Below are 15,626 nucleotides of genomic sequence, written 5' to 3'. Positions count from 1 at the left end.
AAGAGGCTGGCTGAAACACTAGGTGACTGTTGTTGAAAACTTCCAGTGCTTCCCTGTCACCTACAGGGAAACATGGCCCCAGGATCAAGGGCAGGCTCTAGAACCACACTCATTAAAATTTTTTTTTTTTTACTGTGGTAAGAGTCACATAATATAAAAACACTATTTTAACCACGTTTAACTGTGCAGTTCTGTGGCACTAACTACATTCACATCGTTGTCCAACTCTCACCATCATCCATCTCCCTAATATTTCATCTTCCTAAACTGAAACTCTGTCCCCAGTAGACACTAAGTCCCCGGCTCCCTGCCGCATCTTCCAACCGCCCCTCCCCCAAACCCTGGCATCCATCAAGGTACTTTCTGACTCTAGGAATCTGACTCTTAGGTACCTCGTATAAGTGGAATCAAGCAGCATTTGTCTGTACCTACTGTATACTGGAATGCATTCTTAAGGTATAACCACATTCTTTAGGTGTTTATCCTGGTTCCACAATGGTCTAGTTGAAGGCCTGTGAAGTTTCCCACTGCATAACAGGGATATTCAAACAACCTTGCAGAGATTAAACTGTATAACACAGAGCTCAGGGGGCGGGGCATGCCCACAGAGAGCACTCAGTAAGTGCTGGCCGCATTTACCCTCCCTCGTCTCTGCTACAACCTCTAGTGTTATTACTACGGGAAACCTATGTGTATGTGGAGTGCTCTTTGGGGAGTAATGGCACCTCGTTCTGTCTAGAGGGCCAACAGAAAGGAGGGGAAGGACGCCCTCCCTGAGTTTGCAGCAGAGCACATTGGAAGCTGGTGCAGAGCTCCACGGTGTCCTAAACAAGGGACCAGATGAACCAGGGGCCGACTCTTCCTCACCAGAGACGGGTGGATGTTTAAACTGTTAATGAGGACGCTAGGCAAGGATCCGGAGAAAGGCAATGGCACCCCACTCCAGTATTCTTGCCTGGAAAATCCCATGGACGGAGGGGGCCTGGTGGGCTGCAGTCCATGGGGTCGCTAGGAGTCGGACATGACTGAGCGACTTCACTTTCACTTTTCACTTTCATGCATTGGAGAAGGAAATGGCAACCCACTCCAGTGTTCTTGCCTGGAGAATCCCAGGGACGGGGGAGCCTGGTGGGCTGCCGTCTATGGGGTCGCACAGAGTCGGACTGTGCGACTCTGTGGGACTGTACGACTGAATCGACTTAGCAGCAGCAGCAGCAGGCAAGGATCAGGAGCCAGGGCCTTAAACCTCGTCTGAGCAAATATCCATCCCGCTTCTCCTCCTGAGGTAATTTTACAAAAATGCAAATAACCCACCTTCAGCCTCAAAAAACCAGTTCAGGGTGGGAAACCAGAAGACCAGGTAACATCCTCACAAAGCATTTAGAGCAGCCTCTGAATAATTGAAATGAGTCAAAAAAAGAAAGCCATGCACGTCAAAGCAGTCTGCTTTCTTCCATAAAATATATTCCCCAGTGTTTGGCTCAAATTTCTGTCATTTGTGGAAAAGAAAATTACTGGAAACACCGAGCCATTAAATTGGTTCCAAATGACCCAAGGCCTCACGTCCAGGATGGGCTCGGCGGTTGGTGCCCTGAGAGGCTAAATCCGCAGCTTCCCCCAGGGATGCTTCCCTGTAAGTCTAACCAGGCTCTGAAAGTACAACCCACAGTGATACCTGAGGGTTAGAGTCAGCTACTTGGCACAACTTGACGATAATTATGAGGGAGATTTTTTTTTTTTTAAACTTTCTTTCCCCAAGCACATTTCTAGAAAAAAATAGCCTAACTGATGAAAACATTTTTTTAAGTTTCAAGTTTGAACAAAGGGAAGAAATAAAGACCCCTTGGCTGTATCAAGTTGCAATGCCTTTCTAACTGCAGTATTCCCTTGTTTCTATTCACTGACCCAGCGTTCTTCCACACTGGCTTTCCTGGAGCTCAAACCACGAAAACATCTGGAATACATTTTTCGGACGGACAAGAAATGGAATTAAATAGGCTGAAACTACATAAAACCGATTAAGGGCCAAAAGGGACTTTTACCTAATGTGGTTCAGGAATGCATGCATCTATTAGAGCACGTTAAAGGAATTACTGGCCTTTGATAAGTGCTTTTCAGTCAAAGATTAGCTAGAGAAAAGCAACGTGTGCTATGATGTTAAACTTCATACACACAAGAAACATTGTGTAATCTTTTCTCCTTTGAATTATTTTCAAAAATAGAAATTTTAAATCATATCCATTATGCTCCCACTCTTCCCTACTAATTTGTGCGCGCGCGTGCGCGCACACACACACACACACAGAGAATAAGTCAGTAAGAACATGTACAAATACAGCTTCCCTATTATGGAGGGAAGTTTAGAGGGATGGAGTCTGATTCGGTTTAGGAAACTTGTTCTCCTGACTTCATTTTGGTTCTCTGACTCTACAGATATAACCACAAAGACTTAACCAAGAAGTGACAGCTTTTGTTCTCGGATTTAGGACACATTTATTTAGAAGTATATGTAAAAACTGTTCCTGTGAGAAGCTGAAACAAAAACCAGATCCCATTTAGCAAGTATGAACCTTAAGGAGCCATTAGGAATTTTCCTGCATTTTAAGCGAACCTGTTGCAGGATTTAGTAATCTCTACTCCCAAGGAAGTCACATCCCAGAGACATGCAGTGACAAAGTGTGGACCACCACTCAGGTCTCCCTTCAAAACAGAACTGGCTGTTCATCTGCAAAAACTCCAGGTGGATGACTCCCCAGCTGCTGGCACCTTCTGCTCAGCCTCAGGCCCTTCCCCAGGGTTGGGGCTGACAGTGCACAGGGTGATGGTCCCGCCTGCACCTGGTCTGAGGCTCGACACCCCCAAGTTTGCCTCCCCCGACCCTCGATCCTTGAGAAGCGAGGTCCTCCTGTAACCCTCTTCTCCTCCTAACTTGGTCCCAGCACCTGCCTTCTGGAGCTTCCAAAGATATAGCCTATTGATTCTCAGTTTCCACCTTGAAAAATATCTCCTCATACTTCTATATAAGACTGAAATTGCTGATACAAATAGAATCTCCCAAAGCATGTGCCAAAATGAATTAGGGAAGAGATGCTTTCCCGCCCCTACACAATTCCTTTTAATAGTTCTGAACACAGTCAAGTTCCCTTTTCCCTCTCCCTGAGGTTTTTTTTCCTCAAGGATTCATTATTGACAACTGTTCATGTCTCCAGGTCCACCCACCAGGGAGTGACCCAGGGCAGAGAGGGACTCTTCATCTGTGTACCGGCAGAGCAAGTGGGATGTCTTGCTGGCAACTGATGAGCAAAGCTTCCCTTTAATTCTTTTCTTTGCTGAACTGAAGACTTAGCCTCCATACAGAGGGAAGAAAGTAAAGGAATTCCCACTGCACGGTGGTTTTAGATGTAGATGCTAACATTACCTTCAATGGAACTGGGTTTCAGAACTACTGAGGGAGTATTTTAGTGGTTACAGCCATTCCTACAAATTCCTATAAGGATGTCCATTAAAAGGAAAGCCAGAGAATGTTTCTAAGTTTAAAACAACTGACAATAGATACCAGGGGTCATCTAATACTGGCTCAGTGAATTCTACGACAAAGAGTAAACTTTGTCGTAGAATTCAGTAAAAAAAACTGAAGTGTTTAACCCCCAAAATAATGATGGGACAAGACAAGCGGCAGTTTCTGAGAGTGAATTGATGTGTTCTTTTACTGTTGTTTGCTTTTATTATTGTTGTTTTAATTTAAAAGAATGCACAGCTCTGGATCATGGAATAACATTTAGTCATAGGTGTTGAGGAACGCTCTACAGTGCCAAGTGAGAGAATCAGAAATGATGACAACACCACAGAGGATGCCTGCGTGAACTGATCCAGCTAGTTGAGATCTCTAACGAGGAAGAGAGACAATGTTTGGTACCTTGACTTTGGCAGTACATCCTGAAAGTCGAAAGATCCCTTCAGATTCCAGACCCGATTCCTCAACTTTCTCAAAGAACTAGAAAGCAATGATACAAGACAGAAATAAATACCTCCATATGATTATGAGCATTTAAAATAACAACGATGATGAAAACGATACATTACCAAGCATACAGACATGCCGGGTACTTGAATGCCTAGTTAAACATTCACACGCCCCCAGGAGGTCAACACTAGCCTCCAATTGGCAAATGAGGAAATAGAGACTTAGGGTTGTTTTTCACTTTCCCAGGGTCATCCTTAAAAGTGACGCACCAACTCTGTTCTTAACCACGAAAGCACATTGCCCCTTAAATATTTTAACGTCTGATTACTGTATCTTTCTTCAGGTCAACCAGTAAGCCAGTTCAGTTGCTCAGTCGTGTCTGACTCTTTGCAATCCCATGGACTGCACCACAACAGGCTTCCCTGTCCATTACCAACTCCCAGAGCTTGCTCAAACTCATGTCCATTGAGTCAACATCACCAACCAGTAAGAAAAGACCCTAAATTACTATCATTAGTTACACTATTCTAGCTAAGACACTGTGCATGCATGCAGGCCCAGTTGCGTCCAACTCTTTGCGACCCCTGTCCGTGGAATTTTCCCAGGCAGTAACACTGGAATGGGCTATCATTTCCTTCTCCAGGGGATCTTCCTGATCCAGGGATCGAGCCTATGTCTGTTGCATCTAACCTGCACAGGCGGTGGAGTTCTTTTTCACTGTACCACCAGGGAAGCCCAAGACACTGTAGGGCTTCTCAAAATCTGACCAAGGAATTAGAAATTGTAAAGGCTTATCTGTCTCATGGTAATGGTGATGCTTCACTATTAAATAATAATAAACACTAACACTGTGCACTTAAGAGCGTGTCAGACAACATTCTCAGCACTTTACATATATTAATGCACGTGACCCTCATGATGATTCTGTGGTGTCCCCATTCTACAGCTGAAGAGACTGAGGCATGGGAGGGGTAAAGATTTGCCCATGTTCACACAGCAAGAGCAGGATTCCAAGTCTCTGCTATTTTCCCTTTGAGAAATGATGATGCCTGGAACTAAGGCAGCTCCTGCAGGTATGAAGAGATATAAGTATTTAGGGAGAAGGAACTTCTTCCTGAGAAAAGCCTCTACCCCCAGGAGTGGAAGAACACCACCTCCAGTGTCTTACAAGAGCACCGCTAACCTCAGCAGTACCCAGAATGAGCCTCTATTGAGGAGTTAGTATGAGAGGAACCAGGCAGTATGCGGTGCACCTTCTGTGGGCTAGGCTTCTGTTCCTACGTAATAATACAAACGTGTGTTGAATCTTCTCAGTCAGATTTTTATGCATTTTCTTCAGACTGTGTCCTCTTCCTAGAGGATAAAGGGCACAATAATGGTTCAACCCAAGGATGGAAAGGAATCTTAGAGTCACCATGGACTTGCTCCCCTTTGCATCTATCTCTTGCTGGCTGTGTGTTTCTGGGCGTGTTATCTCACCCTATGATGCCTCAGTTGCCTCACCAGTAGAAAGGAGATGACCATAGCGACCTCCTGGGGCTCAGTGATGGTCAGATGTGACAGGACACAGAGATCAAATGTGGCCCAGTGAAGGGAGGCGCCCTGGGGATGCACACGCTGGGCGGGCCTTGGCATCCTCTGGACCCCGCTTGCTATCCTCCCTGCGCCTATGGGCGGCCAGTCAGTCACCCGACTGGAGGAGTAGCTCAGTTTGAGGTATTGGTACCCAAACTGAGGAAGACAGGAAAGAGAAGTGCTGTTGTGAATAAAGTATGTGTCCTCTGTCAGTATTTTCACATATCATTTAAAAACTGAATTTAAGGGACTTCCCTGAAGGTCCAATGGTTAAGACTCCACGCTTTCAATGCAGAGGGTGCAGGTTTCATCCCTCATCAGGGAACTAAGATCCCACATGCCACAGAGTGTAGTTAAAAAAAAAAAAACACCCAAAAAATGGAATTTAAAATTCAACAAGATTTGTATTTAGGGCTTGGAATTTTACTTGTACCACTGGATATCCCTATTGAATAAACCACAGTAAATTGTCGGCTATAAAAGGTGGGGCTTAAAAGCAAATGAGCCATCTGCCAGTGAGGGTCACTGAGACAACTGTATTGTTCAGACATCATTTTCACAACTTCCTAAACCAGAAATCTTCTTTGTCGCAATATATACTTTCCCAGGCACTCTGAAAACACCACCAGAATAAGCTGATTTCTAGACTTTATTTAGCTTTGTCTGGAAAATTCATTTAAATAGTAATACACACACATCGTAAAACACCCAACCTGTGATGTATCTCAGCAAATACTTGTAAGATTAATAAATGGACTATTAGTAATTAGTAGTTATCTTTTATCCAGGAGAGAATAATCATATACACACACACAAACACATACATACACACAAATAACATTTTAAAAATATTGGAACAAATGTAACAGAAGGACGCCATGTGACAGCATCTGTGTTCATAACCTGATGCTTTCTGGCTGGACAATGCAACAGAGGTTCTTAGCAAGGCAAACACACCCAGGTGCCTTAGATGTCACGTGGATGCGAGGAGGGAAGCCGAGAGTTACAGAAACCCGAGTCCTAAAGGGGCCTTCGTGTCTTTAGATCTAAGAATATTCATCGGCGGGTTTCCGAATAGCATACTACAAGCACAGAGCTCTATGAACTCCCCAGTTATGTACACCGAACTCACCTTTTGTAACACAAGGGGAACTTTGACCCCAGAGTCTTTCCTTCGGTCATTTTCTAGCAGGACTGTGAGGGGAACTCCAAAAATCCCACTGTCTTCATTGTAAAACAGAAGGGGGAGAAAAAAAAGAGTCAGAAAAGCACTGTCTTATTCCCGTGTGTCAAAATGTTAGAGTCAGAGTAAGTCTCAATACCTCGTCCTTTGACTTTCTCTGTTTTGTTTCTTTTCAGCTGAATTCGAAAGGCATCAAAAAAGGCCGTCAATTCAATCAGAGAGAGATGGCGGATTTTCTTCATGTCTTCCGCAGACAGATCTTCTGCTTTGGTTAGGCCAAATCTGGTTTTCTGAACAACAAATTTCTAAAATACATATTGAGGATATTTATTTTTTTTATGGCAAAGGAAAATTATTATACCTTCATTCAAAGGAGACCTGGACCTTCCAAATCTGTACAGCCTGACATGCTTGCTATTCACATAAAAAGATATCTGAGGCGCATGCTGCGTCATAGAAAGGTCATGAATATGACTGTTAGAACCTCTGATGATCACAACTACTAAACCAAACACAAAACAGTCACCTGAAATATATTATAATATCATCATCACAACTGTGATGTACAGAGTGCAGCTAATTCCCCTATTGAAACTGACTGCACGTGCTTGCTGAGACAATAGCCATTCTATCTTAAATGTCAAATTTAGGTAATTAAAAATGTCCTTAAAAATCCAAAATGCACAGTAAGTGCCAAATAATCCTACTCTCATTTTGAAGACAATGCCATTGCTATATTCTCCATTTCCACATTTTACTTACAGGTAAAACATAGTCTTCTTTCTTAAAATCTAACTTCTTAAATCTGTTCCTTTTTGGAGCCTGTGTTAGCTTTTCTGAATATGATACTTCAAAGGACAGCTCTTCAGCTTCTACCGGAATGTTTTTTTCCAGATATTCATCATCTAAAGAACAAAGGATGTGGAATATTTAATATGCCATTTAATTGATCAATACCATTGACTGTAAAATAAGCATAAAATATTGATGAGTTAATCCACAAGCACGTTGAAATGTTTACATCCCTGGAAAAGCATCAGACTCACTCAGAATGATCTTGGTTAAACAATTAATGTAGTGTCATCAGACTTCCATATGAACAAGCTTCTACAATCGTTGTGCGAACTTCCTATTTAATCTGATTTTTTTTTAATTTTAGAGGTTAATGTCTCATGAAAAGCACTGAAGATTATTAGATTATTAGAAAGTCCATAACAGAATGTTTCTATGTACTCTTATGCAATGACGTCTCTCCATACTCAATGCTGCTACTGGGGAAGCAAAAGCTTAAAGCAGAAGGAGGAAGGGTGGAGGTCCCACAGAAAAGTTCTGCCTACTTTCATTCCTCTTGAGTTTTTATCCCAAACTGTGGAACTATGCCACTTCAGATTTGTTCCAATCCAGTTTGCCCTTCACTGAGATTTGTTCAGGTGAATTAATCCTGATTCCTGTGACTCTGTCCTGGTTTTCTGGTCTTGGATGGTGCATATTCCAAAGATGAATGGGTGACAAGTCCTGTCCCCTATACCTGTTTCTCTCAAGTTTGAAATTAAGACAATAGATTCCTTACCAAAAGCAAGGGAAATCATTTGAGGAATCCTAAATCTGATTTTTGACTGAGAGTCTGGCTTGCCATCTTGTTTTATTGCCTGGCAAAATTGTTCCTATGTCATGAAAAGAATTATTTGATGACAAAAAAAGAACTCATCAGCTTTACCCTCTTCTATATTAAATCGTTATCTAACTCTTTGCAATCTCATGGACTGCAGCCCACTAGGCTCCTCTGTCCATGGGATTTTCCAGCCAGAATACTGGAGTGGGTTGCCATTTCCTTCTCCAGAGGATCTTCCTGACCTGGGGATCGAACCTGCATCTCCTCCATTGGCAGGTAGATTCTTTACCACTGACCTGGGAAGCTCACCCCCTTCTATAAACAGTAACTAAAAGAAAGCCAAATAGAACAAAAAAAGCAACAGACAGAAATAATAGAAGACCTAGTTTATCTCAATTAAAAGTTTAGTGGAGAAATTTGTAAATCAACAGATCTAAAATTCTAAAAAATAATAGATTTAAAACACAATAAATGGATACAGTAAGAATTCAGAAAATAACAAGGCAAAGCTACGATTTTCACACATTATACAGAGGCTTGTATTCAAATCAGAGTAATAGTTAATTGTTAGATAAGACTCTAACTACTTGTTCTTCTTTTTAAAATATTTATTTGGCTGTGTCGACTCAACTTGTGGAATGCAGGATCTTTCATTGTGGAGTGCGAGTGCAGTCGCTGCGGCACGCGGCATGTGGGATCCTAGTTTCTAGACCAGGGGTCAAACCCGCGTCCACTGCATTGCAAGGTGGATTCTTAACCACTGGACCACCAGGGAGTCCCAAGACTCTAAATTCTTCAAGATCTATGGGCAGATTCTTTGGACAGTGGTGATTATACAGGCTGATGCGCCAAATCACTGGACTACTCCAAGAGGACTTTTACCTCTCAGTGGTACGATTCGAACTGAGTAACAACACAGCAGCAAACAGAATGATGTGGAATAATTTATGGTAAATCCATTATCTTTAATTTGTTTTGATAACGGTTTTATTTAAATATAATCCACATGCCCAACAATTACTTATTTGAAGAGCGTAGTCAGTGATTTTTAGCATATTTGCAGCATTGTGCAACCATCGATCAATGTTAGAACATTTCATCACCTCAACTTATTTGAATTTTGAAGCAAATGCTCAAAGTATGGAGCTCTGTTGTGCCTGAGAGGAGCGTGTATCTTTAGGGGCACCTTTGGGGAACCACAAAACTGTGGCCTAAAGGGGACCTATTTCCTACAAGGAGGATTTGAGATTCCACTCTGAACCCACGGAGAGCACCCAGCTCTCAAGTGGAGGAGGCCCCATTAAAAGTTCACCCTGTTATTTTGTAAGGAAACATCACAAGTGTCTCTGGTGCTGCACATACTTGAGCATAACTAGAGATTTTTAGAAGGTGTCTACTTTCCGGCCTGCTTGATGCTGTTCAGAAGATCCAGGTTACCTATAAAAGAGACCCCAAACCAAAGGCACTGCCTGAGTGAGTAGTTTCTAAATGACACAGTGGTCGTCAAGGTGCAAACGATTCTGCTTGCAATGTGACTACTGGTGTGACAGGATGGGGTGTTTGGAGGTACAGGGAGCAGAGGTCCAGGGTGACGGAAATCAGAAAGGGGAGAAAAACACATGTACACTTTGCTTCAGAAAGCCACTGCTCACCGAAGTGAGCGTCGGCACAAAAGCAAAACGACACACAGGCTGAGGAGGCTGTGTCACTCACCACTTGCCGCGTTCCGCGCCAACCGTCCAGGGTCTGCCGCGCCGTTGGAATGAACTGGCACGTCTGGAATGGCCTCCAGGATGGACTGTGGACCAAGGGAAGATGGACACAGAGCAGTTCACCAGGAACGCAGGCTACCCTGCACTTCAACCTCACTCATGTTGGGCGGTGCGTTAGAACTACTTCACCAAAAAGCAATTCTTGATTTCATGAAGGGCTGGCATCTGCTTTCCTGTTTTCTCACTCAGTTCAGACCTGTACAGCCCACACACTTTTCTCAAGAGAACTAAGCCAAGGTCAGAATGACCACGCCTCCTCAAGTGTTTACTGGCGTATGTTTCCTAACATGCAGAAATGACAAAACTTGCAATCACATAGTTTGACGATTATGTTATCATTCTGACTTTTTAAAGAATTTTTGATGTGGACCATTTTTAAAGTGTTTACTGAATTTGTTAGAACACTGCTTCTGTTTTTATGTTTTTATTTATTTATTTTTTTGACTGAGAGGCACATGGGATCTCAGTTCCCTGATCAGGGATCGAACCCGCACTCCCTGCATTGGAAGACAAAGTCTCAACTACTGGACCGCCAGGCAGTCCCTGTACTTGTTATTCTTGATGCAGCTGGTCATACATTTTGGTCATAAACCCTAAGTCATGACGTAACTAGATGGTTAATAGAAGGGATGCGGGAGCCAGGCTGCCTGGATTCTAATCCTGGCTCTTCCACTTCACATGACTTCAAGTTACAGAACTTTCTATTAGTCTCCCTGGTCTGTTAAATGAAGATGATAAAATAACATATTTCAACAAGTTTTTATGAATTTTAAATGACTATAAATCACAGGGGACAACATCTGATGCACAGTGACTACTGTATGAGGGTCAGCTACTGTTAATACACTAATACGTTAACTTCTTCACGACAAAACACAGAGGGATAATGACTACCGAAGGGTTCAGCATGTTTTCTAGTTGTGTCCTCTCTTAATTAATTTGCTATTTTCTTCACTGTGATCCTGCCACACTGCTGCACTCCCCTGGAATGTTATCAGAAGCTGGGTATCTTTCTTCATAGAGTTTGGCATTACTACTCAGATTGGATGCTGGTGGCGGTTTACTTGCTAAGTCGTATCCGACTCTTGCAACCCCAAGGAATATAGCCCGTCAGGCTCCTTGAGGTGGGTCCTAGTAAAAACTTTACACAAATTCCACTATTTCTACGAATATGAATTTTAACGAGGAAGTTATCAACCATGAGTACGTTGGGGGTGAAAATTGGCTACTCCATCAAGAATCCTTTATACGCTCTTTATACATAAGTCTGTTCTTTTTCCCCTAGAACCTGGTGTTGTTTCTTTTATTCTCATATTTATTCAGCAATATGAAGTGAACTGGAGAAGGAAATGGCAACCCACTCCAGTGTTCTTGCCTGGGAAATCCCATGGACAGAGGATCCTGGTGGGCTACAGACCATGGAGTCACGAAAGTCAGAAAGGACTTAGCGGCTAAACCACCACCACTACAAACTACACAAAGGAATCGCGAATGCTGAACTTTGTTTCTCTTCTCCCTACTTTGTGCCAAAGAGATGACATATCTTATTATGTAAACAGAATGCGAAGGCATACCCAATTATTTTAACACAGATGCCCAAGTATATATTTGGTGGCTCTAAAAACTAACACCACAGAATAAAGATTACCCCGCAACAAAATCTTCAAAAATGATGTGGAACACTTTTCAGTGGTTTCCTTAAGTTTTCCTACAGAGCAATACTTCATTAAACTTTGAAATAACTCATCTATAGAATGCTCCTGAAAAATCGACATTCATGCTGGGCTTGGGAAGCTTAAACGACTAAATGTCAATTTAATGATCTATAAAGTGGAGGTGTCATCTGCTCCTTAGGTTTAAATGGCCTCCAGCCAGCCTACAGTATTGAACAAGGGCCCGCTCTTTGCAATGTAAATGATTCTGGGACTTTCCCGGGGGAAGAAGAAATTTAAATTGTGACCCTTGCTCTTCAGCTATTTATAATGAGAAGAGAGTAACATTTATGGAATATTATTAAAACACAGTCCACTGCTAAGAGTGAATTTCTACACTAAAATACAAGTGTTTACTGGAGAGTAATGGAAAGCAAGGAGGTGCTGCCCAAAAGATCTCTTTGAAGAGGTTGTTGATCGTGTGCTGGAACTCAAGGAATGATGAAAAGGACTTACAAACGTGGGGAGGTGAGCAAAGCATTCAGGCCAGGCATGGAATTATAAATTCCAGGTATGGAAATCTGAAGCATTTCGGCTTCATGAGAGGATCAATGGAGAGCCTGATTTGCCAGGAGTTAAAGCCAGGTAAAGGTGCCTAGACTCAGACTCATACGGGTTAAAACACAGCAGAGCAAAACAAACAGAAGAGCATTCTTTTCTTATGTATTAAAGCAGGAGAATGACTTGGTGAAAATGAAAAGGAAGATCTCACTGCCAATAAAGGGACCAGGAGTTTTGAAATACATTGAAGGGAAAGGCTCAGTGCTTGGTATTCATGTTTTTTTTTTTCATTCATAGTTTTAAAACATCCCTTTACTCATTAAACATATTAGTATTAGAATCTTAAAATTTCTTTCTAGTGATTTTAAAGTATTTCAAACATATATGCCACTCCCACTTAAAACAAACTTCTCTGGCTTGTCCATAATGGATCCTGCCATCTCCCTACAATCCCAGCCATGAGACTTTTCCACTGGGGCCTCAGCTGGTTTAAGAGAGGCAAAGACACGCAGCCATCAGGGCTCGCCCTGCTGCCCAAATCCTATTACACTGGGACATCACAGTCAAGGCTGAGGGATTAGTATTTTAAATTCCAAGATGTAGGTTAGCTCTATCTGCTTGATGGTTTGGTTGCCGACTCTTATGATCCCATGAACTGTGGCCTGCCGGGCTCCTCTGTCCATGAGATTCTCCAGGCAAGAGTACTGGAGTGGGGTGCCATTTTCTTCTCCAGGAGGATCTTTCCCGATCCAGGAATCAAAACCGGGTCTCCTGCATTGCAGGCAAATTCTTTATCAACTGAGCTATGTGAGTTCCCTTAAGACTAGACTTTGACTATGGCGTATTTCCTTCACATTGAAGAATCACCATACCAAATATTTCTCATGTTACTTACTTAAAGTAGAAATTTATCAACTAATATGTTCCTCACTGTCCTGACTGGTTGCTGGGTTTTTTCTCATGGTGTGAATCCACGTTTTGTAATTCTAGATACTAAAGCTGTCTGTGCTGGAGTCATTACAGAAAACATGGCTACTATATTCCTCTTCTGCACCTGAGATCAGAACGGAGAAATCCACTTCTTGTAACCACTTTGTGCCAAATTCCCCAGAGATGAACTTAAATAACTCACATTCATGGATGAATATGCAATCAGCTTTGAAATTAAAAAACAACAACTACAACATCTATCCAAATGTGAATTTAAAGGCAATTCGATGACATTGCAGATTAAATACTGAATCACATCTGAAATTATAAACTAAATATTAAAGACAGTGAGAGTAATAAATTCCAAAAACCATGAGAATAGCCAAAGTATTCAGATTACTTCTTAACCTTAAATGCAAGTAAGAAAGTTTAAAAATAAATGAAATAGGTCTATAATCTAAGAGACTAGAAAAACTTGTCCAAGTCAACCCAAGAATGAATGAAAAAAATAATTAAGATTAAATAAATTAATATGATTTATATTAATTTAATAGAAAAAGTAGGCTTAATTAATTAAAGGTAGTGACTTTAAAAAAAAATATTGCCCACACAGGCAAGTATTTACATTCTGATTGACATAAAAGACATAAATCTTAGGAAGAAAAAGAATAGCCATACTGCACAGAAAATGCCAAAATTATGCACCTAAATAAATAAATATATTATATATAACTATATATTTATGTACACACACACACACCAACATATACTGAACTGGATGTTTTGCTAGAACAAATATACATTATCAAATTCATACAAGATGGTCGATTGAAAGGAATATAACCCTCAGACCCTACCCACTGAAAAATTAATCAAAGCATTACAGCTACAATAATGCTAGGCCTTGGCATAAAACTATACCTAACAGTTTTTACAGATTATATATTTACATCAAAGAATAACAAATTCCTCCATGTTTGATCCTCGTAAAGAACATCACATTGGCATTAATTCATGGAGTCCTCTTTCAAGATGAGATCTAGTCATTCCCCAGTATTTTGATTTGCCTTCTTCCTAATCATTCCACGTTGGTGGGTCCACTGGCAGCTGTGGTTTCCTTACAATGCTAGCTGAAGTTCATTTCATCTGTTTGAAGAAATTGCTTCTTATTGTCTTGAACCTGCAATTTTTCCCTGACACGCAACTGTCTGGGCAGGTGATGACTTACCATGGAGCCACTCCTGGGAACAGTAAAACTCCACTCTTCATCCTGGGACCCATCTGACAGGGTACTACTGTTGAGAGAAGCACCATCTGGCTAAATGGAGAAATGAGAGCACAGTTCTTACTTAGGCAAATGCTTTCTATCATGTTTGTGTGTATTCCACCACGAGTATGTATGTAGATACATGTGGCAATACACAAAGCTGTGAGTGCGGGGGGGTGGGGGTGGGGGGGGAACTGCAGCAGCCCCTCAGGGATCGTCACCGTGAGCCACCGGAAGGCCAGGCCTTCTGGCAGACCCTGGCCCCTACAGCAGACCCTGCTATCATCTACCACAAACTCTGTCTTCCTGAACAATATCTTAGTTTTGTTCAGGGAGCTAGATGTCAAACCAAAGAATTTGATTTCCAGGCTTCTTTGCAGCTAAAAGTGACCATGTGACAAATGCGGGCAATGAGGTGTAATTTAAGTGTAATTTTACCAAGAGTGTTTTCAGAAAAGGTAAGTGTTTCCTGACTGAAAAGAGGAGGGTCAGCTGCTACAGGCTTCACAGGGTCTGCAGGTGTCTGGCTCCAGAGAGGATGCTGGAGGCCAGATGTGGGTGGGTCTGTGCTGAGAGCATCACGTGGCTGCCCCGTCAGTCCTGGAGCATCCCTCATAATCATCCCCATGTGAAACAAAGCAGCTCCTACTTTCCTATTACATGCAGCCAAACACAAACTTGTCTAATCCTATTATTTTTTTACTATATTCTAAGACTTTTTTTTGCAATGATTAGAATTCAGTAGCAATAGCACCAAAATGCTTTTTCATTTATAAACTCCGAAGATTTTTGCTTTAATGTACAGTGGTGTTACTGAAATTTAAGACATGAATATTCTTTTCTTTCATTGCAAAATCAAATATACTTGATACTTATGAAAACACATGATATTTTGTCTTTTAAAAAACTGTCACTCATCTTGATTGACCATATTTTCTGAATTTTCTATGGATGGTATGTGTTATTTTAAAAAATGAACAAAGGGCTCTTTTTTTTCTTCAAAGGAACAAATAGAACACAAGAACTAGCGCAAGAAATTTAAGTCACGATGGCAAACTCACCATCATCCAGCTCCCCTCTCACCCCAAATTACTAAAAATGATGGAAAAA

The 15,626-nt window shown here is 41.7% G+C and overlaps 1 protein-coding gene across 1 annotated transcript in view; it reads right to left on the bottom strand.

Annotated features, from left to right (window-relative positions):
- The window catches only part of ARHGAP28 (Rho GTPase activating protein 28), a 139,620-nt gene that overhangs the window by 24,655 nt on the left and 99,339 nt on the right, over nt 1-15,626 (bottom strand). The window contains exons 6-11 of the mRNA XM_061399898.1: nt 14,478-14,567; nt 10,048-10,132; nt 7,485-7,627; nt 6,862-7,027; nt 6,672-6,763; nt 3,917-3,994 (exon numbers count right to left, since the gene is read on the bottom strand). Of these exons, the coding sequence (XP_061255882.1) occupies nt 3,917-3,994; nt 6,672-6,763; nt 6,862-7,027; nt 7,485-7,627; nt 10,048-10,132; nt 14,478-14,567 (654 nt within the window). The remainder of the gene's footprint in view (nt 1-3,916; nt 3,995-6,671; nt 6,764-6,861; nt 7,028-7,484; nt 7,628-10,047; nt 10,133-14,477; nt 14,568-15,626) is intronic.

The sequence above is a fragment of the Bos javanicus genome, chromosome 24 (genome assembly GCF_032452875.1).
Source record: "Bos javanicus breed banteng chromosome 24, ARS-OSU_banteng_1.0, whole genome shotgun sequence".
NCBI classification, from domain to species: Eukaryota; Metazoa; Chordata; class Mammalia; order Artiodactyla; family Bovidae; genus Bos; species Bos javanicus.
This window is presented reverse-complemented; position numbering and strand designations above follow the sequence as displayed.